At 47.9% G+C, this 24,185-nt stretch overlaps 1 protein-coding gene across 1 annotated transcript; it reads left to right on the top strand.

Annotated features, from left to right (window-relative positions):
• Nucleotides 1-8,013: 8,013 nt before the first annotated feature.
• On the top strand, nucleotides 8,014-15,504 carry PLEKHF1 (pleckstrin homology and FYVE domain containing 1). Its single transcript, XM_064160300.1, has 2 exons — nucleotides 8,014-8,189; nucleotides 13,217-15,504. The coding sequence occupies exon 2, from the start codon at nucleotides 13,229-13,231 to the stop codon at nucleotides 14,048-14,050; it is 822 nt and encodes a 273-aa protein (XP_064016370.1). The 5' UTR covers nucleotides 8,014-8,189; nucleotides 13,217-13,228; the 3' UTR covers nucleotides 14,051-15,504.
• Nucleotides 15,505-24,185: the final 8,681 nt, after the last annotated feature.

The raw sequence follows: 24,185 nt of genomic DNA, 5'->3' as shown, positions 1-24,185 counted from the left end.
TTCACCTCCTTTTGCATATTGACTAGAACATGCTCTCATTACTGAGGAACACTACTCAGAAATAGTGGTCTGGCAGCACACAAAACCTTCTACTTGTTTGTCACTGCATACTCACCCACTCCTCTCCTCTGATAAGAACATATTTCAGAGCTCTCCTTGCTGTTCATCTCTGTACTGGGCAGTTCTTGGGTGCAACCTGGAGACTCACAGGGACCAATGTACTTGATCAATCCACACAGATTTGGGACAGAGTGGCTGGAGAGCAGCCAGGCAGAAAGAGATCTGAGAGTGCTGGTAGATAGTACCTGAACATGAGCTGGCAGTGTGCCCAGGTGGCCAGGAGCCAATGGCATCCTGGCCTGTATCAGGAACAGTGTGGCCAGTAAGACAAGGGAGGTTATTCTGCCCCTGTGCTCAACACTGGTCAGGCCACACCTTGAGTACTGTGTCCAGTTCTGGGCTCCTCAATTCAAGAGAGATGTTAAGATACTGGAACGTGACCAGAGAAGGGGATGAAGCTGGTGAGGGGCCTGGAACACAAACCCTATGAGGAGAGGCTGAGGGAGCTGGGGGTATTTAGCCTGGAGAAGAGGAAACTCAGGTGACCTTATCGCTGTCTACAACTACCTGAAGAGAGGCTGTAGCCAGGTAGTAGTCAGTCTCTTTTGCCAGGCAACCAGCAACAGAACAAGGGGACACAGTCTCAAGTTGTGCCAAGGGAGGTATAGGCTGGATGTTAGGAGGAAGTTCTTCCCAGAGAGGGTGATTTGCAATTGGAACAGGCTGCCCAGGGAGGTGCTGGAATCACCGTCCCTGGAGGTGTTCAAAAAGACTGGATGAGGCACTTAGTGCCATGGTCTAGTTGATTGCACAGGGCTGGGTGCTAGGTTGGACTGGAAGATCTTGGAGGTCTCTTCCAATCTGGTTGATTCTATGATTCACTGAGATCCACAAGCAACTGTCACAGCTTAACTCAAATATCAGTATTGAGAAGGGTTTGAAATCATGTTACCTTGAGCCTCAAGGATTTCAAACCCTTCTCATAATGCTGACAAGCAGACATCTTTTGTACTGATGAGATCTTTCATTTCTCTGGTGCTCAACTAAGAGCAAATACTTACTGTGTATTTATACACAACACTTACATTCAGCCTCTGCTGTTTGCCTGCTTGGTAATTATTGGTTGACCAAGACTTCAGTTCCAACTCTACATAAAGGCCACGCACAGCACTGCCCATGAGCGAAGAAGCTTCATTTAGCAGCAGCAGGAGTGGCTGTGGTGCGATGCGCAGGGAGTGCGCCCTGCGGCCACATGAGCTGGGCGGCCGCTCGCAGGAAGCTCTCCCGGCCGCTTCTCGGCAAAGCCCTGGTGCGGCGGGCTCCCAGCGGACTCCAACAGCAAAACTCCTCCGGCAGCTCCTCTCCCTCGGCGCCTAGCTAGCTGATTCTCGGTATCTAACTGCCCCGTAGCTGATCCTAAGTCTCTAGCAGCCAACTCGCCGGTTCCCGATTCACTCCCTCCACCATACTGTGGCGCCTTTTATAGCTTCCCATTGCTGCTAAAAACAGCGACCCGAGCCGCTTCGGCAACCGAACGCATGCCGGGGGTCGTTACTGGGGCGCTCCCAGGGTTCTGAAGTCTTTCAGCCGACGCCGTCGCCGGGGAGTCTCCAGGGTCCCGAAGCCCTTCGGGTCGACCCCAGGGGGCTGCGGCCGGGCTCACTGTGTCTCAAACGATATTCCCAACAACTCTGAGCCACGTCCATAAGAATTTCCGGTCCCTTACAAAGGGAAAGCCACAAACAGTATCACAGTATCACAGTATCACCAAGGTTGGAAGAGACCTCACAGATCATCAAGTCCAACCCTTTACCACAGTGCCCAAGGCTAGACCATGGCACCAAGTGCCACATCCAACCTTGCCTTGAACTGCCCCAGGGACGACGACTCCACCACCTCCCCAGGCAGCCCATTCCAGTGCCTAATGACTCTCTCAGTGAAGAACTTTCTCCTCACCTCGAGCCGAAATTTCCCCTGGCGCAGCCTGAGGCTGTGTCCTCTTGTTCTGGAGCTGGCCACCTGAGAGAAGAGAGCAACCTCCTCCTGGCCACAACCGCCCCTCAGGTAGTTGTAGACAGCAATAAGGTCACCCCTGAGCCTCCTCTTCTCCAGGCTAAACAACCCCAGCTCCCTAAGCCTCTCCTCGTAGGGCTTGTGCTCAAGGCCTCTCACCAGCCTCGTCGCCCTTCTCTGGACACGCTCAAGCATCTCAGTGTCCTTCCTAAACTGGGGGGCCCAGAACTGAACGCAGTACTCGAGGTGTGGTCTGACCAGTGCAGAGTACAGGGGCAGAATGACCTCCCTGCTCCTGCTGACCACACCACTCCTGATACAAGCCAGGATGCCACTGGCTCTCTTGGCCACCTGGGCACACTGCTGGCTCATGTTCAGGCGGGTATCAATCAGTACCCCCAGATCCCTCTCTGTCTGGCTGCTCTCCAGCCACTCCGACCCCAGCCTGTATCTCTGCATGGGGTTGCTGTGGCCAAAGTGCAGCACCCTGCACTTTGAGCTATTGAACCCCATCCCATTGGCCTCTGCCCATCTGTGCAGGCGGTCAAGGTCCCGCTGCAGAGCCCTTCTGCCCTCCAGCTCAGTCACATCTGCCCCCAGCTTAGTGTCATCTGCAAACTTGCTGATGACTGACTCGATGCCCTCATCCAGATCATCTATGAAGATGTTAAAGAGGATGGGGCCCAGCACTGATCCCTGAGGGACACCACTAGTGACTGGCCGCCAGCTGGATGTGGCACCATTCACCACCACTCTCTGGGTCCGGCCCTCCAGCCAGTTCCTAACCCAGCACAGAGTGTTACCATCCAAGCCGCGGGTTGACAGCTTAGCCAGCAGTTTGCTGTGGGGGACAGTGTCAAAGGCCTTGCTGAAGTCCAGATAGACCACATCCACAGGCCTCCCCACATCCACCAAGCGGGTCACCTGATCATAGAAGGAGATCAGGTTAGAAAGGCAGGATCTGCCCTTCCTAAACCCATGCTGGCTGGACCTGAGATCTTTGCCATCCCTCAGGTGCGCAGTTATTGGCCCCAAGAGAACCTGCTCCATCAGTTTCCCTGGCACTGAGGTCAGGCTGACGGGTCTGTAGTTCCCAGGTTCCTCCATCCGACCCTTTTTGTGGATGGGGACCACGTTGGCCATTTTCCAGTCTCCTGGAACCTCTCCGGTGAGCCAGGACTGCTGGAAAATGATGGAGAGTGGCTTGGCCAGCTCAGCTGCCAGCTCTCTCAGCACCCTGGGATGGATCCCATCTGGTCCCATGGACTTGTGGGTGTCCAGATGGCTCAGCAGGTCCTGAACTAATTCCTCATGAATTTCCAGGGGAACACACTGCTCCCCGACCCCATCCCCCAGTTTAAGAGGCCATTTGCATCCTCCTCCTCTCTCCTTACTGTTGAAAACTGAGGCAAAGAAGGCATTCAGGACCTCTGCCTTTGCTTCATCATCAGTTATAGTGTTCCCCTCCTGGTCCAGTAAGGAGTGGAGGGTCTTCTTGCCCTTCCTTTTAGCATTGATAAATTTATAAAAGTGTTTTTTGTTAAATTTCACGGAAGTGGCCAGCCTAAGTTCTAGCTGAGCCTTAGCCTCTCTAATTTTTCTCCTACATAGTCTGGCTACCTCCTTAAACACATCAGGAGAAGCCTTCCCCTCCTTCCAGAGGCGATACACCCTCTTTTTCTCCCCCACTTCCTTCAGGAGCTCTTTGCTCATCCAGGCTGGTCGCCTCCCCCTGCGGCTCATCTTTCGGCATGTGGGAACTGCCAGTTCCTGTGCCTTCAAGAGCTCCTGTTTAAAGTAAGTCCAACCATCCTGGACAAAGTCTCTTAGGATGTAAACCTGCAAACGTGAGCGGGTTCGTGCTTCTTGGACATGACAGCTTTTCTAACAACCACTGAGACTTCTGAGCCGGGACATGACCCTGTGGTGAGGCACACGGGGTGGTGAGTCAGGAGCTCTGGGGATGTTTTTCTCAGCCTCCCTCCCAAGTTATTGACTCTGAGCCAGAGCCCATTAATGCTGAAAAGAGTAGCAAATAGTCTACTATTCCTATTCCAGTGGTCAAACTAGACCATAGGTAACACTCCAAGTTTCATTTTTGCTCTCTGTGACGAGGGTAATGAGCCCTCTCGATTTATGCTGCCCTTCAAGATCCTTAGAATAAAGTGCTGCCCACATGCAAAGCATAGCAATGTCGTTGTGAAAACAAAATCACATTGGTTGCATATGGCTTCCTTATGCAAACAGCAGAGTACCAAGCAAGTCTCAAGGTTGCTTTCAGGAATAATTTCATCCCTCTGACAATCCTTATGCAGACAGGCCCCAAGTGAGTAACTTCCCACACATGAGCTGAGAGAAACCCCAAGGACATAACGACCCTCTGAAACAGGATTGCCCGGTATTCAAGGCATGTGGACTAGTGATGTTTTGTAAACTGATGCTCTGAAGTTCCAGAATGAGATGAGCAGAGCTCAGGTTTCTGCACAATCAGACTTGGAAACAACTCATTTCAAAAGCATGCAAACAATATTGCTATGGTTTCAGAGACACAAATCAATCACAGCGATTCATACATTTCTTCAACAGGCTGATTAGCTGAATTCAAATCAGCTGGAGCCAAATCAGACCAACATTCACCTCTCCATGCACACTACACTCTCACAGAGCATAAGACAGAGGTTGTTCATGCTTACAGGTAATTTGTATAATGAACACACATTGACTTATTCCCTCATTAAGCAACAGGAGTATTCCAAGCTCAAGTATGTAAAACCTCCATAGCTACAAAATGTCTTGTATTGTCCACTGAGGAAATGCCCCATGTATTCATTGGTTAAAATCACTCTCTATCATTTGATTGCAGTGGGTTCCTAACATCCTAAACTGAATCTCAATACTGAGTTTATCCAAAATAATTTTATCAACTGTAATGTTTGGGTTAAAAAAAAACAAACAACCACCAAACAACAAAACACATGCACTAAGCATACACCGAGCTCAGAATTTAACAGATGTTTTTGTTAGTGTTACAATCTAATCTTTTTTCCTGCAGGCTGTTGTAGTAATTTTGCCTCTAGAAGATAATAAAAAGCCATTTTCTCCCCTGCAGAGCTTACCTTTGGCTGACTCAGCTGAGCAGCTGCAGTTTCCTTCCCTTGCTTTGAAATGATTGCATCCCAATTGGGCAAGGTATTTCTGCTAGCAAGAAACAAGTGGGTTTGGAGAAAATGCCACAGGCAATAGATCAGGTAGTCTCTTTACCTCGCTCCAGTTGCATTAAAAGCTGATAGTTTTTGATGCAGATTTCTGTGGTGGTCCCACAACTGTTTTGCTTTTATGGCCAGGTAAAAAGAGCTCCTGAGCCTGCCTATCAAACAGCTCGTACAATTACTGGTTAACCTCTGAGTTTGTATCTCAAAAAGGCATTCAAACAAGGGTGTAACAGCTTCCAATACAAACAAAGTACCAACAGAAAGTAATCTCTTGAGTGCAACTACTTAATACCAACTGCATACGAGCCCAGCCTGCACTATGAGGCTCCCCTCCCTTCGTGCAGCAGTTGCTTGAACACACCTCCCCTCCTCAAGGCAGAGAAAATATAAAAAACCCTCAAATTTCAGGCTGCTTGGCTAACCCAATGCTATGTTGCGCTGACATGTAATAATTATTGCCTAGGTAAGCATATTGAGAAACAGCAAGAAAAATAAACCAAAGTACTGCATCTCAGTGGTAAAGAATATGATTACAACAACATGAAAGCAAATTCCAAATAACTTTAGCACATGGGAAAATAACCATTTCAGAAGAATAATCAAAGGCTGGTTAGATCTCAAATATTTTGTCTGCTAAGACAAATGCTGACATATTTAGTTCAGTGCTTTATGTATTTACAGTTAGTTTTACATTAAAAAAGGTATTTTGCCAAGGATTAATTTTAAAGATGGGCATATCTCCCCAGACATTGAAGACCGCTCTCAAGAAAGCCCAGGCAGAGACAGCTGGTGTCCGAGCTCAACACAAAACAGCTCCCAGTTGTCTGCAAAGGATTTGCTTCTCCTTCTAGTAACAGGCCACTCAGTCCTGCCCTCCCACAAGGACAAAAAAGACCCCCACCAAAAGTTCTAGCAATAACCTGAACATCTCTGCTCAGCCCAGTAGCCTGCTCTCCGTGGTGCATTCTCTTTTCCCAGTTTTTTTGGTGACCCAATGGTCCATTCTGTGACCCTTCCTCATAAACTGCCAGGCAGCTGCATAAGTGCAATTAACTTAGTCTACGTTCTTGTCCATCTGTTATTTGGCACAAAGATAAAGTATGAAGAAATAAGGTCTTATGGAAACACTCATGACTGCCCAAAGTACTTTAGGTCTAAAAGCTCCCCATGAGCTCCCCAGACCACATTATTATTACCAAAGAAAATGAAAACCTGAGGGAAAAGAAAACATTTCTAATACCTTGACAGGTCCATCAGTTCCCATTAAAAATAGAAAAGCTATTACAGAAAGTGAACAATCACCTGAATTATAGATCAGCGTGGGCCTGGTTAGCTGGGGCTTGCTTTACAGCACCAGGCAGGGTGCAGAGCTTGGCTCACCCATGCCTCTGACCTTGAGCACCTGCAGCAGATGCCAAAGGGCACCCACAGGCTCTGCTCACCTGTCCTGCCCTCACATCAGTGACATGCAGGAGGGGCACTCAGAGGCCCATGAGCTACCAGGAAGACATAGACACAGTGAGACTATGACTGTGCCTGGAATTGGCTGGGTGGCTGCACTCAGTTGTGATCAAGAGTGCAATGTTCAGATGGAGACAAGTGACGAGTGGCATCCCTCAGAGGTTGGTGGTGGGACTAGTGATGTTTAACATCTTTGTTGGTGACATGGACAGCGGGATTGAGTGCACCCCTGGCGAGTTTGCAGATGACACTGAGCTGTGTGGCCCAGTTCAAACACTGGAAGAGATGCCAGCCAGAGCAATCTGGAAAGGCTTGCGAGGTGGCCCAAGCCAACCTCAGAAAGTTCCAAAAAGCCAGGTGTAAGGTCCTGGGTACCTGTACACGTGGGCTGGGGCAATCTCAGGCACAAGCTTGAAAGCAGCCTTGAGGAGAAGGACTTTGGTGTGTCAGCTGATAACAGACTAAACATGAGCTGGCAATGTGTGCTTGCAGCCCAGAAGGCAAACCATGTCCTGGGATGCATCAAAAGAAGCATGACTGTCAGGATGGTCACCTGGAGTACTGCATCCAGCTCTGGTGTCCCCCAGCATGAAGCTGCCAGAGTGGGTTCAGAGGAGGCCAACAAACATGGTCAGAGGAATAAAGAACCTCATCTATGAGGACAGGCAGCAAGAGTTGTGGCTGCTCAGCCTGAAGAAGGCTCAGAGGAGACGTTATAGCAGGCTTCCAATACTTGAAGGCAGCCTATAAAAGAGGCAGGAACTGAGTTTTTACAAGGGCTTGTAGTGATATGAAGAGGGAATGGGTTTAAACTTGAGGAGAGTAGATGCTGACAAGGTCTTAGGAAGAAATTCTTTACAGTGAGAGTGGTGAGACACTGGAACAGGTGGCGCAGGACGGTCACGAGTGCTCCCTACCTGAGGATGTTCAAGTTCAGGTTTGATGAGGCCTTGAGCAACCTGGTCCAGCGGAAGGCATCCTTGTCCATGTCAGGGGGCTTGGAACTGGGTGATCTTCAAGGTCACATTCAACCTAAACCATGCTGTGAGTCTGTGAGACGCCCCCAGGGCATCCTGTGGGGCAGCGGGCCCAGGCTGACGGGGTGCAGGCTGAGGGATAGCGGCAGGAGAAGCCCGGAGGCCCGCACGTCGCCAGGCAGCCCCGGCAGCCTAATCGCCGCCCGCCGCGGGAGCGGCAGCAGTTGGCGTTCGGGCGCCCCCTGGCGGCGCCCCGCCCCGCCCGCCGCCGCCTGCCCGGCTCCGCCATTGGCCGCCGACCAGCGACGGGGCACGGCTCCCCGCGGTGCGTCGAGTCCGGCCGGCGGCCGGTGGCAGTCGGGGACACGGGTGGGTGGGAGTGCAGCCCGACTTCGGTGGAGCGGAGTCGCCTGGCGCGGAGCGGCCGGGGACTGTTCGCCGGGGGCGGCTAGGGTCTTCCACGGAGGTACGGGGTCCAGCGGGATTGCGGTGGGGGCTCGGCGCGGCGGCTGAGCGGGCAGCTTGTGCGGAAGGGGAAAGTTTTGGAGAAGTCGAGGGCTTTCGACGCCGAAGTCGAGAGGTTTCGACGCCGGGCCGGTGTGCCGGCCGAGAACCGGGCGGCTGCGCTCAGCCCGCTGCGGGAGAGAGGGGTGGGGGAAGCCACTCTCGCTGCCGGTAATGCTGGGCCCTGCGGGGATGTATGCCCTGCCCGTTTGGGACCTGCGCCCACCCACGGGTGTCCTGCCACGCGTGTGCGGTGCCCTGCTCACGGGAGAGCAGGTCAGTAGTGAATAAGCACCGCGTTCCGCAGCTATTCGTGGCCCAAGCGCTCCATACAGTAACGATGTTGTTTTGAAGAGCCTCTTAGGTTGCCAAGTTTGGCCACACCACAACTACAGAAACTGACAACGCTAGAGAAATCGGTCCCGCTGCGGAGCTGTAGGAGGAATCTTCCACCTTTGGCCTTCTTTTAGAAGGCATGTGGGTTTTCAGACACGGGAGAGATAGTTTATCTCACCAGCAAATCTTTGCTTGTCCTTTGTCATGAGCCCTTGTCCAGCCTGAGCGTGTATGCAATTGCCTTAGTCCTGTCACCTCCAGCTCCAAAGCCTGAGAGGTCTCTTCCTGATGCCCACTCGCCAGGCTGACAGGATGAGTAGCAGAGTGGGGAGCAAGAGGTGCAAGTGGAACACTGCTGAGCTGCACTGCCCAAGGATATGTGCACGGACAGAGAGTGGAGAAGAGGGAGTGGGGGAGGCTCTTAGAGTTGCAGGTTTTCCTTCTTTGATACAAAGCTACTTGGACACTTCAGAGCATGGTTAGCGCATGCAAGAGCCACAGATGACTTTGGGCTGCCAACTCCTAGTTGTAGTAGCATCAGTCAGAGCTTCTTACAAACCACCTCACAGTTCTTCTCCTACTGCGGTCTTACATGCCAGAAGTGCTGGGCATGCTGGACAGTAGTGGCAAGAAGCTCAGTAAGTCCATATCCTGGTGGAACTGGTGGCATTTCTCAAAGGCCTAATGTCAAGTCAGCCCCAGAATGTACATGTACTGAATTGGGTTTCTTGTGAGCCTGGCTGGAGAGGATTTGCCACAGCTGGCCCCTGTTACCCCTGTGGCCCAGCAGTTATAGTATGCCAGAAGACACAGAAAGGCAAGCTCAAATTTGCTCCAGCAGGAAAAAAAAGGATGTTTTTTTTTCTTGCTCCTAATGCCTGCTCTGGCTAAAAGGTGACTGCATCTTGCTTACTGTGTTTGATGAAGAAGAGCTTATGCCAGCCTTGACTCCAGGAGAGATCTCTGAGCTTCACATAGCAGAGAGGGAGTAAGAGTTGAGGCTCCGGGCGTTTTCTGCTCACATACATCAGCAGTCACACTTCTGTGTTGATGCTTATGGGCCATTCCTTGCATGTGGTATGCATTAGGCATACAGTGGATACCAAGAGTGTCAGTTCTGTTTGACAGCAGGAGTGAAAGAATCAGGTAAAACAGCTCACTATATTGCTACACCTAAGCCTTAGATACATACAGGTTTGTCAAACATACCCTAGACTCACTGACCCAGGAGGTTAAGTTGAAATGCTCTGCCTGGCATGCATCAACATGGCTGTTTATAGTAAGTGAACAAGCAGTCATTGTTAAAAGAACTGGCTTGCCTACTTCTGTAGTGGGGTGCCACATACTTTGTAGTTGATGTTGTTTTCTGCTTAAATACCAGTCATAGTCACTCAGATATATTCACTACATAATACTTGATCACGTGCAGAAGCAACAGATCCCAATGAAAAAAATCAGTCCCAAACATACCCATTTTAAAAGACTCACGTGAAAAGTAGCATGCCAATACAGTGTCTCTTCCCATCCTTATTTCAACTGTGTGAGCTTCTGCTGCAGGTGGTGCAAGGGCATATGTGTCACTTGGTAATAAGCCCTGTGACACTGCTGACCTGACAGGAGAGACCTGAACAAATGGGAAAAAAAATACCAAAATGAGTAAGTTAGATTAGAATTTGTATCCTCGATTTTATAACTGACCACTGTTGTTCCAAAGGAAGAGGCTCTTGCCTCACAGTAAAGGGGGACATAGTAATGCTCGTGGCTATCCTTTTTTACCAAATTCACACACTAATTTCTTTCTAAAATACTGTTCATAGTGAGTCACAATATTAAGATGAAATGGGTTTGTATGTGGTTATTGGAGCTGAGTGTTACTTAAAACTTGGATAGGGTTGATGTGTGGTGGGGCAAGGTGAATCACCTTCTGCAGATGGCTGTTCCTCCTTCTCTAACTAAAAAAGGAATGTGTAGAGGGGTAGAGTTAGTTGTCCAAGTATAAATGTGGGCAATGTGAATGCCACCTCTGCTGAGTTTTTACTGCTTAATATGTGTATGTGCTGTTCTCAGTCATTTGTACCAGAGAGGGATGGAAGGAAAAGACTCTGCTTTTGCTTCCCTGGGAAAACTCCTTTGAGAAATGCCCTGGGATAGCCTTAGCAGGGAATATTTCCTAAAACAGTTGGGTTTTTTTATTTATCTCATGTCACTTTAGGTTAACAAACCAGAGGGTGGATTAAGGACATACTCCTGCAGGTGGAAAAGTGATGCCTCAGAGCTCACTTTCATTTCTTTCATATTGCATGCTTGTGTCCATCCCCTGTCCAGCCTGTTCTCCCTCAGCTCTACACAGGACATCCAAGAGCTTTCTGGTCTGTGCAGGGGCCCAAATCAGTGCAACAGCTAAAGCTTTCACAGCAGCAGGGCTTGCTCTTCTCCTTGAAAATGTGCCTATGTTTCCTAGCTCTTTGCAAGCACAGTCATTATATCAGACACAACATTTTCATTTCCAATAGGATCTGGTACATGGAGAGCCCTAGACATAGAGTTGTCTCATATCATGTTTGCTTGAGAGTTTGGACTCTGCTTCTAAAATACATAAAATAATCAGGCTAAGAGCTGGGATGCATAACCCAGAAACAAGAGTAAGCAAGACCAGTAGAAGCAGGACTAACTGCTTCAGTTTATCCTACTTGGTAGTGTTGGTTCCAGAAATTCTTGACAGTATTTTGTTGCATTCAGAGTCTTTCCACACCCAGCTTCCCAAGCTATAATTTCTTTTCTGCTGACAGCAAGTACTAAATCCCTTTGCACAACTTCTACATGTCTGTAGTGAAATGGCAGGTTGGTTGGGATATTCCTTCAGCCACTGCAAATGGTGTTGGTTCCCTGTGTTCTGGCCATCTGGGTGTGGCACGGCCTCCAGTTGGAGCGTTGCAGTTAATGGTGAGTTGCCCTTCGTGCTGGAGTACCCCACCATGAGTGGATATGCTTAACACTATCCAACTCTATCATATCCATTCTGGTCCTTTGAGGCCTTGGAGAGACACATCCTGCCAGAAGGGAGTTGGAAGCCTTGGGACCTCCCTCTAGTTCAAAGGAGACTCTGAAGAAGCCAGATCTTGAAGAGCACAGGCCACTCAACATGAAAACTATTTCTGCAGGATAGATTATTTATGTCTTCTAGAGCTGAACCTGTCTCTTAGTTTTGCACCTTTGTACCCTGGCCTGCTCTGAAACAGAAAATTCTGGGAACTCAGAGGGACTGACTAGTCAGTCTACCAGATAGCTCAGGCAAGATGTAAATGGAGCAGCAGCTCTGTGGTTTCACTTCTAGCATACTGAAGGGATAATTAGGGATGAAGGGCAAAGGAAGAATGTAAATCATCATTATCCCAAACATACAGAACCTGGGGTTGTCTGCCTCCTCTTCCAGCCTCCATGGCTGCAGAGACTCTGCAGAAGGAGGACAGGGAAAATGTCAGAGTGGCTCTGCATTAGTGATTTGATGCACTGCTAATGGCAACCAGGGCAACACACACATCCTTGTGACCTCGGAGCCACCTCGTGATGGCTGAGCTACCTCCCTGGTAGGAAGTGACTAACGTTCCCATGGCTGGCTGGCCTAGGGCAGCACCCTTCAGGGCACGAGGGGCTAAGGTGAGATGAAAAATGGACTTAAGAGCTTGGAGCATTTTCCTTACTGCAAACTACTGCAAACTTCCTTACTAGTAACATCTCTGCTTTAATTTCAGAGTTACTGTTGTAACTATTAACAAAACCCCAACAAGTTATTGAAACCCCAGATTGTGTGAGCAGTACGTCACAGAGGTGTGGGAAGGGATGAGCGTGCTGCCTTCAACTTCCCTTTCAGCAGTGGTCAGACTATTTTCAGAATCATCTGTCTCGTAACTGGAAGCATGAGCAGCCCCAGGGTAACTGGGGTAATGGAGGAAGGACTTGTGGGCTCATTCACGTAGCAGGTGCTTATTTCTTGTTTGTTTGTTGTTGAGATTTTTAACCTGCTTTATCATGCAAGTAGGACCAGTGGAAACAAGTGATACCACACTGTTTTTTTTTTTCCTGCCTTAGATCTGGCACAAAATGGCCTTGTGGGGTGAATGTGTTGGCATTATGTTAAGGAAAGCAGGTGTGCAGTTGGAACTGGGAGGCTTGTTCCCAAGACTACACATCCCCTCTCTGAGATTGCATCTAGACCAATATCAGTTAGCTCCAAGAAGGATAGAATGGGACAGGTCCAGTTATTCTTTAGCTGTCACAGTGTGGCATCTCCTGAGCAAGTACTTATACATAAGAGCAGGTTTAGATCAACCAGTTCCTTTACTGTGGACATGCAATTATAGTGCTAAAAAGAACAACTGTAATGGATGAGCTGTTTCTGCTTCAGGGGCTTCCACTGCTGCCAAGTGAATTGTCCCAGTGTAGACAGGGGTGTTGCAAAGTCAGGCTAGGAAGTTTGAAAATTCAGCGTGGAAAATTAATGTAACGCTCTAAAGTGAGGAGGGGTAAGGAGGATACTTGTAACCTGAGGTTGCATTAAGAACATCTCACCTGTGCATACATTGGCTACTCGGCCTCACCTGAGTGCAGGTGTTTGCAGCTTCACCACTGTGCTGTTTGCCTTCCCCTTTTCAGAGCGAGCCGGAGATGGTGGACCATCTTGTAAACACTGAGATCAACAGCCAGCGCATTGCTGCTGTGGAAAACTGCTTTGGGGCTTCTGGACAACCCTTAGCTGTGCCAGGAAGGGTCCTTCTAGGAGAAGGGATTTTAACCAAAGAATGCCGCAAGAAACCAAAGCCTCGCATATTCTTCCTTTTCAATGACATCCTCGTCTATGGCAGCATAGTCATCAACAAAAGGAAGTACAATTCCCAGCACATCATTCCCCTCGAAGATGTCACTCTGGAGACGCTGCCAGACACCTTGCAGATGAAGAACCGCTGGATGATTAAAACCTCCAAGAAGTCCTTTGTGGTTTCTGCAGCCTCCCTCACGGAGAGGAAGGAGTGGATCAGCCACCTGGAGGAGTGCATCAGGCACCTGCTGACGAAGATGGGCCGGCAGCCCTCCACAGAGCATGCAGCTCCTTGGATCCCAGACAAGGCAACAGACATCTGCATGCGCTGCACACAGACCAAGTTCTCCACACTCACACGAAGGCACCACTGCCGCAAGTGTGGCTTTGTTGTCTGTGCAGACTGCTCCAGGCAGAGGTTCCTCATGCCCCGACTGTCTCCCAAGCCCCTGAGGGTCTGCAACCTGTGCTACAGGCAGCTGCTGGCAGACAAGAAGAAAGAGGCAGAAGCAGATCGCAGACAGCCAGAGCCAATCTGCTCTGCTATCCCAGGCTATGAACCTTCCAGTGGTGATGACAGTGACAAGTCTGACGATGATAAAACTGAGCAGTGGCCAGCAGACACAGAGTTTTATACCTCAGAAGTATCTTGGTCAGCTTTCCATAGCTGACCTCCTTGGTCGAGTGGCATTTAGACATCGGAAAGCCAACTTCTGGCTTCCTGTGCATGCCCTTACTGATGTTTTCTCTGAAGACTGTGCCTGTGAAGGTGGATCTTTGTCTCCTGTGTGTGGTGTCTGCATGGTAAGCAGAGATGGGGTTGCCCCTCTGAAAGTGCGTCTCATACAACAGGAGCAAAAGCTCAGCAAAAAGTGCAGACTGGGGCAGAGACCTGTGGATCAGCTTTGGCCAAACAAGTCCACCCTTTGGTGCCTTAGTCTTCCTATCTGCAAAAACAGAGCAATACTAATCTCTTTTCTCAGATTCTTTGAGATGGCTCTTGGAAGAAAAAGGAGCAGGAAATCTTGAAGTTAAACATGCTAGTCTGCCAGCAGTGCATTCATCTGTCATGGCATGGGGCACTCCAGATGCTGCAGGAGCATCGCACCTACATCAGGAGTGCAAGTGTGCCACCCTGAGGAGATAGTCATCCATCTCTGCAGGATAAGGTTGTCACAGGCTTCTGTTTCTACACCCAAGTCTCTCAACTTTGGAAACACAGTGCTCTGAATGCAGGGACCTCATATGATGCACCGAAACATCCATCTCTCTTATGTGGAAAGAGGCCACTTTGGTGGTACTGGGTCAGAAGGGAGAAGGAGAGGGGAGAGGTGCTGGTGAAATTACACAGAAGAGTGTTATAGGGAGGGGAGAGACTCACCACAGTTGACTAAACTAAGTGCAGAGCCCCAGATCTCAAAAACAGGCCATTCCACCAGATTATCAGCAACTTGATGAACTCAGGCCTATTGGATAAAAGGGTAGCTCAGGGGAGACTTGGAAAAGGTCTTGAAAAATCCAAGAAAATGCCCCAAATTTAGATCCTACTACACAGAGGACTTCACCTTTCACTTCTTTACTGAGCAGGAGCCTGAGGTATTAAATGTTCACTTGTGGGATCGCCTCTTGTCTGTCGCTCTCACGACTGCAAAGTTAAGGTCCTTTATGTACTTCCAAGATTGGAGCCCAAGACTTTAAAGTTGATCTCAAATTAGCTGTAAAGTGCAAATTAAGTAAGAATGTTCATGAGTGTTTTTTCAAGTATTCTGTCATGATACAGCAGGGGAATAAATATACTGAAAATCAGACAACAGCAATTGTTTTGCAGCAGACATTTCCACAAACTCTGTAATTACTTTTAGTATATTGTGCATTTTATGCTGTGGAAAAGAAACATGGCTGGGAGTACACTGCCGGTGTTATAAACTGTTTCCTCACCATGACCTGTTCCAAAAACTACACTGCCTGCCAGATGGCCAGACTTGTTTTTTTTTAATTCAGTTCAAAGTAATCATTCTTACTGTTTTTTTTTTTGTAAACTGCCGCTATTCTGATGAATTTGTATTACTTGACTGTGTGTGAATAAAGATATGGCCAGCAGGAAGAAGCCAGGAAAATCTGACAATGAAGCGTGTTGTTATTTAACAAGAGTCTTAAGCAAGGCTGAGATTCAGGCCTGGATAGTCAGCATGAGTTCTGACTCCTCAGCTGTGGGGTGAATGCTGTGGGTTTCTATTTGCTGCTTGAAGCTAAGAGTGAGTGAAAAAAGACAAAGCCAAGTCTGATGCTTCCTTTCTGAGTTTTCCCAGATCTTCTGTAATCCCCTGCAGTAGTCTGTATGAACGGAAATACTGTTTTTTCCAGTGGGGGCACAATTTAGTGTGGATCAACAAACCTTACGACCTAAGCAGACATTTCAGAGTATTAAAGCAATAAGTACACCAAGTTCTGTTTTATCCATGCCTCTCCAAGCTTATTTCGTGACTCTGCACAGCAGTGATTGTTTGTATAATGGCTTCCACCCACCAAAAGGGTGTACATGGTATGCTAACAGAAAATGACCTTAAAAATAAACAGCCACTAGAATGGTTCACAAGCCAAAAATAGCCCAGCTGCTGAATCTGCATCCACAGCTAGTATTCAGTTCCAAGCTTCTGAGGTTGAACTCACAGTTTCTTCCTAGTAACTGGCTCCAGAAATGTATTCCGGTTTTGAACTTAGTTCTCTTAAGAGATCAGATTTTCGTTATCCTTTGTGTCCAAAGGTCTTACTATTATCAGCCCCAAGAGCTATGGACTGGTTTTATCCAGCAGTGAAGGACAGGCATGCCTCTAACAAATGCCTCTGTGTTGAGAAAGAGCTTCTCTTAATCACAGCAAGAAAAGAACTCCAACCCAGCCCTTTTTTATTGTGTATACTGTAGTTGATGGCCTTTCTGGAAACACAGCTTCCAGGAACTGGTCCATCCCCTTTCCTTACAGGAGGTGGGAATGGAGAAGAAAGAAGGGTGGAAAAGCTGCAACACTTGTGATAACTGACAATACACACCCTGCTGTTTTGAAACATGGTTGGAGGTGAGGAGGTGGAGATGAGTACTTTGCACTTCCAGAGGCTTCTTACCTGCACGCTGCCTTGTGTGTTTCGGTGCCTTCTCCCAGAGCATGCTGATTGCCAGCCAGGTGCTGGTGGTGTTCCTAACCTTGCAGCTGTGCAGGCAGCATCGAAAGGTATCATGCTGCAGCTGCTGCTGAGTGGGAAGACCTGGAAAGGCCTGAATTGTCTGAGGTTAGAGGAGATATCACACATGGAAGGTAGACATAACTTACCAACTCTTAAAACTTCATAAATATGGTTAAAGGAGCTTGCCCAGGAAAACATGGGGAAATTAAGCAAAGCTTCTCCTCCCCTTCCTGTAGTTTTATTAGCCAGGCTAGAGAGCTCAATACTGGGATTAGAGCCTGAAGCTCTTGGCTTCTGGCCTGCTGAACACATGGAGTTCAGATCATGGGTTGTGCTGTTGCAGTCCAGCCTTGTTTTTCAGCTTGATTTTGTCTCCAGTGCATTAATAGGGCATTTCCCAATGGTTTGCTTGTTTGCTTTTTCCTTTTTTGAACTAAATGTCTTACCAGGGATTCATTGCAGTTTTCAAACCCATAGGACTAGGAAGAGCAGTAGCTTGAATGCTCACTTCACAAAAACATCTGCAGGCTGGGGATTTTGCAGAGTGACACCATCCTGAAAGTCTCCCAAACGTGATGTGTGGAGATCAGTTGACCATGAGCCAGTAATGTGCTCTTGTGGCCAAGGGGGCCAATGCCATTCTGGGGCAAATTAGAAGGGCTGTGGCTAGTAGGTTGAGAGAGGTTCTCCTGCCCCTCTGCTCTGGTGAGGCCACATCTGGAGTACTGTGTCCAGTTCTGGGCCCTGCTGTTGAAAAGGGACATAGAATTGCTTGAGAGAGTCCAGTGCAGAGGCACAAAGATGATGAAGGGAATGGAGAATTTCTCTTATGAGGAGAGACTGAGGGAGCTGGGGCTCTTAAGCTTGGAAGAGACTGAGGGGTGACCACATCAATGTAAAGGGTAAGTGCCAAGAGGCTGGAGCCAGGCTATGCTGGGTGATGCCCAATGATGGGACAAGGGGCAGTGGGTGGAAGCTGAGGCATAGGAAGTTTCATGTAAACATGAAGAGGATATTTTTCACTATGAGGGTGACAGAACACTGGAACAGGCTGCCCGGGGGGTTGCGGAGTCTCCCTCTCTGGAGATATTCAAAGCCCACCTGGATGTGTTCCTGTGTGATCTGGTATAGGTGATCCTGCTCTGGCAGGGGTGTTGGACTGGATGATCTTTCGAGGTCCCTTCCAGCCCCTGACATTGTGTGAGAAGAATGGCACTGCTGTAGCAGCCAGTCACAGAGCCAAATGAACAGGGAGATTTGCTCCATGAATAAACTGAAAAGGATCAAAGTGGTTGTAAGGAGCATACTCTGCCATCTGAAGGCACACCACCAGGTCCAGAAGATGGTGCTGACTCAGCACTTACAAGCATTCAGAGGCAGCAGGATGAAACCAGCCAGCTTCACAGTCAGAGTCTTGCTCCCGGTTACTCAAACACTCCATTTTTATTCAAGCAGAAGTTCTGGCCCTGCCAAAGTCCACAGCCTCTTCTGACTCACTAATGCCACAAGGCAGTTTCTCATGTTCCTCAGCCTGGGTCTTTTGGTCAGGATAAGGAACTGAGGAGCACAGATGGTCTTGGCTACTGCTGGGCTTTAAAGCTATGTGTCTCCTATAAAAAATACAGGCTTCTCTTTCTGACTTTCAGCCCATAGACTCTCAAGAAAGGAGTTGACAGGAAATGTTACACTACTGTCACTTCCACAGTGAACACAATGTAGACCTGAAGACCTAAGCACTGGAAATGCTCTCTAGAGCACCTAGAGTGGGTGGGCAGCACTTCAGGGAAAGGCAGGCTGCTCACCATGGTGTAAAGCACTGTGGTGGCAATACACAGCCAAGTCTGCTTTACGTTGCACACCACAGCAGAAAAAATCCCAGTGCCATGCATGTGTATGAGAAGGACCCTCTTCTGCCTGGGCACTTGCTTATAAAATGCCCAGACAGCACATCTGTCAGTGTTACTGTCCTGAGACAGCAGCAAGAGGAGATGAGGCAGACTGGGAGTTGCTATCAACTGCTGCTCAACACCAGAAGAGCCCCTCTGAAGCTGGCATTTGACTGCATTTCCAGTAAGGACTAAAAACGCCGGAGGAGAACTTATCCCACAGGATATCAGGCTGCAGCCACCTTTCTTCTTTCTACTATTGCCCCATTCAAGGCAGATGCTACACATACAACGCCCACAGGCCAGCAGGCTGAGTGAGCCTCTTCGTCTGTGCTGTTAAAGAGCTGTGGGGAGGATGACAAAAGGAGGCTGTCTCAAGCAGTAGCAGTAGATTGTCTTCATTAAAAGAGGGGTCTGTGATGCAGCTGGTGTAGCCCCTAAACAAGGGCAGCTCCTCACAGAATCCCTTTCTGGAGCAGTGGCACTGCAAGCAGCTTGGCAATCACCAGGCAAACATGCTTCACACCACTGACATTTCCTCTCTCTCCTTAGGAGAGTACAGTGGCCAGTGGCCAAAGTCCAGCATATGGCTGCGGCACAGATGGGATTCTAAAAAGTATGTTTGTTGATTTAGGTCTTACAAGCTACAGACAAACTGGTAAAAACAGGGTTACTGCGCCACACAGCCCTCCCACCCCCATTTTAGCACCCTCACCACTCAGAACCATCAATCCACAAAGCACGAGAAGGCAGAAGCCTCCAGACTTGCAGAGGATTGTAACCACTCTTCCCCTTGGGAGATGGGGAAGGGTCCTGTCTTGGAAGCAGGCAGAGAAGCTGGCTGCTACCCAAGCATGAGTAATGCAGCTCCCCAGACATAAGCTTTCACAGGCAGCTCCAGAAACAGATGTGGCATTAACAGCTGTTTGGAACTCAGCAGTCTGATAGCCTCCAGTACAGCTCTGCCTCCCACCCACCAGCACTTGAACTCTTTTTGCAAAACAAAACAATAGCATGGCCACGTCTTAATATAACTTCCACTATACGTGGCTGTGAACAGGAGGAAAGGAGATTTCCTGCCTAGCAACTTGATTCTGGTGGCAGACATATTTTGTGTTTGGTGCAAGCAATAAAAATCATTTAGGTTAAGTTTTAAGCTGGTTTTGTAGTTTTGAGAACATGAAATAACTGATTGCAACTCAAGGATCACAAGAAGTTAGCTCTTCCTAGCTCTGCTTAATCACTTGTTTGTAGACAAGAAAGCACTCAAGGAGGAACGCTCCACCTCTGAGCTGGATAAGAGGCACAGAGGTAAATGGGCAGGTCCTCCCTTTCACAGAAAAACCCTTTCATACAATACCAAGGGTTCCACGCTGTTCTCAGAATGCAGCTGCCTTGGCAGCACACATGCCATTTGGAGCCCAGCTCTGACAATATCATCAGCAGTGCCTTTCTTCTGGTGGTATTTACCCATACTAGCCAATATCTACTGTTTTACTGACCACTGGCTCATGTCAATTCTAATAGCTGATGTCAAGTGCTGGAATGCTGTGGGCAGGTGACTCTGCTGCCCAGAAAGGCTTTGAAACCTTGCAGTTAAAGCAGAGCATTCACTGTATTCCTTGACAAGTCTGCACAGCACAGTGTGATCTTTTCCTTGTGACCAGTACACATCAGCAGGATACTGTATTTAGAAAACAGCACCACAGAAACTTCAGTTTAGCACAGCAGTGCCTGTGTTTAACTATGTGGCACTGGGACTGAATCCTCTGGGTGCAGTTAAAGGATAGAAACTTAGCTGCTGCCAAAACACTGGAGCCACTTTGTTAAACACTTGGCATTGTGTCACTTTGCTCGAATATTTGAGGTTCCCAAAGACGCACCAAGGCTAACCTGAAGATACGGGGCAGCTCTGAAGCTGGCTCAGTTGTTCGGGCTGAGCCACCAGCAGCTGGTTAATTGACTTCCTGATTGCCATCTGAAGACACCATCCAATTTTGCATCCTATTGCATGACAACACAGAGCAGTTAAATTGTGCACAGCAGAAACACATATCTTTGTGGAAAGGCTGGGGGGCAGCTTAGTATCAGCAGAGCACTCTGGAAGTCTGCTCCTTATTACCCTCACTGCTACTTACCATTAGTGGTGCAAAGGGAAGGATCATCTTTGCCCTGTACTCACTGGGTGTGTGCTGCCACAATTGTCAGCAGCCCCAGTCTCACAGGGCCAGACTGGAGACACGAAATCCTGAATTGAGGATTAGGGTCGGTGTTAGCACAGGCTTCTGCAGAGTTAAACTTCAGAAATGGCAGAAAGCCTCAAGTATGCAGGCAGCTGCTTGGCAAAGGAAGGCTGTTCACTGGGGTTTTTTATACACAGATTCCTGAAGAGGGTGGCTGGGGAAAAAAACCCAAGCAAGCGCCTTTTATGGAAACGAACAAAACCAGACCAAAGAGCCTTCTTTGCAGCACCCCCTATTTAACTTTTTATGAGTGAATTCGTTCCTGCATAAGCAATTAATAAACTGTAGCTTGGCCAGAAGTCTGCTGCATGAACTTTAGCTCACAGACAGGCAAGAGGCAGGCAGCTGCTTCCTACTGACACTCCAGCAAGTCTGCTTTAACTCAGTATTTGCTGAACTGTTGTCCCTGTCCCCTGCTTTCTTGAGTAACTTCAGCAATTTGCTCTTGTAATCTTTCAATCCCAAACTGGCTGTTGCATCTTTTGTATTCTTTGCTGCTCTAAAAAGGAGTGAGGGTTTAATTTAGGATTTTTAAAAGTTTAGTTATGTAGGGGTTAAAATTAACCTGGAACAGCAAGGTAGAAAAGTCAGATGGCCTCTTCATTTTTGTCCTCATTTTGTAGGAGCAGATTGTTAGAATGAGAGAGGTCTGAGGAAATGCTGATGGCAGTCAGAAGTAAGAGCTGCCTTGGCCTCCTTTCTCCCTGCAGAGAACTTCCATTAGTATCAGGTAGAATTGCCTGCTAGGGAGAGGGCAGAAATCTAGGGGCACAGTTAGCTGAGTGACAATAAAAAGAAGCAGCAGCTCACCAACAGTTCTGCATCCAGAGCAGGCTTTACCCAGGGGCTCACATGCTTCAGCTGTGAGGGAATGTTGGTGCCTGGAAAGGTGTAGGTGAGGCCAAATACCTGCCCTGGCTCCCTGATGTCTCTTCACTGGGGTTGCTCCTGTCTCTGACTCAGCTGGGAGATTCTCCAATTATTTTCTCATAGTATTCTAACACTATTTGCTGCTCAGGGAGCTGCAGTGGATTCAGGTAAACATAAGACTTTGAAAGGTTTTGTTTTGTTAGATCAGTTTTGATGACAGTTTATAAATATTATTCATCATATCTTATTGACTGATACAGAACTAAGAAACCTGTCATGCTGCCTTCAGATTACATGTGTAAGGGAGTATCTGGCAGTGCTCTACACTGAAGCAGCATGTCAGAGCACAGGAAAAAATTAATTTCACCCTAAATTACTTCTGCCCACTGAGGCTGAGCAGGAAATAAGGAATACAAGACATGCATCCTGTTAGACACTCCTGTGCAGGGTCTAATTACTTCAGGTCAAACACCACTGTAAAGCTTCTATTCTCCTGCACGTTTCACAATCTAATAGTTTCTTCTTCACCTCAATTGCTCTGAATCTCTCCCAACACTTATTACATTTGTCCTGACTGCAGGATCACAGTGGAGAAGGTCCAGAGAAGGGCAGTGAAGCTGGTGAAGGGTCTGGAGAGCAAGTCTTATGAGGAACAGTTGAGTGAACTAGAGTTGTTTAGTCTGGAGAAAAGGAGGGAGGCCTTTTCACTCTACAACTATCTGTAAGGAGGTTGTATGGAGGTGGGTGTTGGTCTCTTCTCAGTAACAAGTGATAGGATGACAGGAAATGACCTGAAGTTGCCCCAGGGGAGGTTTAGACTGGATATTAGAAGAAACTTCACTGAAAGCGTTCTTAAACCCTGGAACAAAGCTTCCCAGAGAGGTGACTGAATCATCATCCCTGGAGGTGTTTAAAAGGTGCAGATCTGTGCGACTGAGGGCCACAGTTTAGCACCAGATCTGGTAAAGCTCGGTAATGGCTGGGCTCAATGATCTTAAAAGTCTTTTCCAACTAAACAACTCTATGATTAGACAGTGATTAACTACATAATACTACTATCACATTTTTTAAATATAATTCCCTGTTCTGGACAAAGACAGAAAATTACTCCAGGCCACCCAGCAAACAAGCAAGAGAGGCAGCAAAGATGAAGCCCAGCAAAATGGGCTTTCCATCAAGCCACAATGCCTTCCATGCTGACAGCTGAAGGGTCATCTTTGCTGAAAGATCACCAGTGCCACGTTTTGCAGAGGTACTGGTGCTGGATTGCAGTGTCTTTACCAAATGCTGAAAGCTGGAATGTTTACATTTGTCTAAACCTTTCCTGCTGCACAGTCATCCAAAAAAAGAGAATGCTTCATTTTTGCAGTCTTCAGAATAATTGTGGGTATTTACCTCACAGGATCTTCTCGAATTCATAAATCACACTTAATGAGAAGTATTAGCACACATCTACAGCAATTACGTGATGAATGTCTGATTTCTGGCTTGCAGCCTGAAAATACATAGGTTTCTCTATGTGATCTCTAGAAAGGTAAAGATGAAACCTCATGTTCTAATTAGAGGCTAATAGCCTTAGTTCACTGTAATGCAAACACCTTTGCTTTTTAAAAAGCCTTCCAACCCAGCTGAAAGGCTGCTATTCAGTTAGTCTGGAGTTAAGCATCAGCTGTTCAAGCAATGTCAGCCTAAAAAGTTATTGCTTTCTCCATAAAAACTTCAAATCTCACGACAAATGCATTGCTTGTGCATACTCTAGCTGCACCAGGGCTACTGAGCTGTTGAAGACTGAACTCAGCAGGTTCCAGCACTGCAGCTATGCAGGATTAAACCCCTGAGTCTGCCTGTATTTTAGTAATGAGCGCTACTGGGCCTGCTGCAACACTGTGAGGGGGAAAAATAATTTCAACATGAATCTGCCTGGATTCTAACAGAAATATTTAAACTGGTAAAAATTATGTATGACTGGAAATCTGTGTATGTGAAGGCTCCAGAACAGCAGTTACAAGAGAAACCTATGTAGATAGTGAGGGATGCCACGTCATCACATGGAGGATGTATTGCTGCTATCAAGACCTAGAACCCCATGCTTGTGAGACTACAGTACAGAAAGACCCTGCACTGACAGAAGGACAGTGGTGGAAGTTGCAGCAAATCCCACGTGCCAATTCTCCTGATCACTCATCTGGCAAGCAGGAAGTCAAGAGAAGTAGAATGTAAAAGATATCTTAAAGGATATAAAAGATTTGTCCAAAATGTTAGTTCACCATTAACAATCAAGAAGAACCCAGGAGATGAAGTGACAATCTGACTTGTCCTCCATGTTGCACATAAGCAATCCTGGACAGGTCATTAGAAATCCCGGACAGATCACTAGAGCAAACTACTGCTGCAGGAGAGAATCCTGCCATTTGTGGGACAGAAAAGCACCTCTCCAAGATGTCTTTCTGTTCAGAGCCTGCAGGCACCAGCAGCGGAGCAGGAGCCAACAGAGGAACAACAGCCACTGGCTTACCCTGGCAAGCAAGGATCCCCACATAGATGGTTGCACAGCATCTCCTCCTGCCAGCAGCCCACGGGAGACCTCTTTGAGAGAGACGGAGACTGTCTGTTTTGAGAACGTTCTT

Source organism: Pogoniulus pusillus, chromosome 20 (assembly GCF_015220805.1).
Source record: "Pogoniulus pusillus isolate bPogPus1 chromosome 20, bPogPus1.pri, whole genome shotgun sequence".
Classification (NCBI taxonomy): domain Eukaryota; kingdom Metazoa; phylum Chordata; class Aves; order Piciformes; family Lybiidae; genus Pogoniulus; species Pogoniulus pusillus.
The sequence above is the reverse complement of the archived record's forward strand: the minus strand, read 5'-3'. Positions and strand labels throughout refer to the sequence as shown.

What these genes read in the sequence shown, in the direction of transcription:
- PLEKHF1 (XM_064160300.1), top strand. Translation starts at nt 13,229, where the DNA reads ATGGTGGACCATCTTGTAAACACTGAGATCAACAGCCAGCGCATTGCT.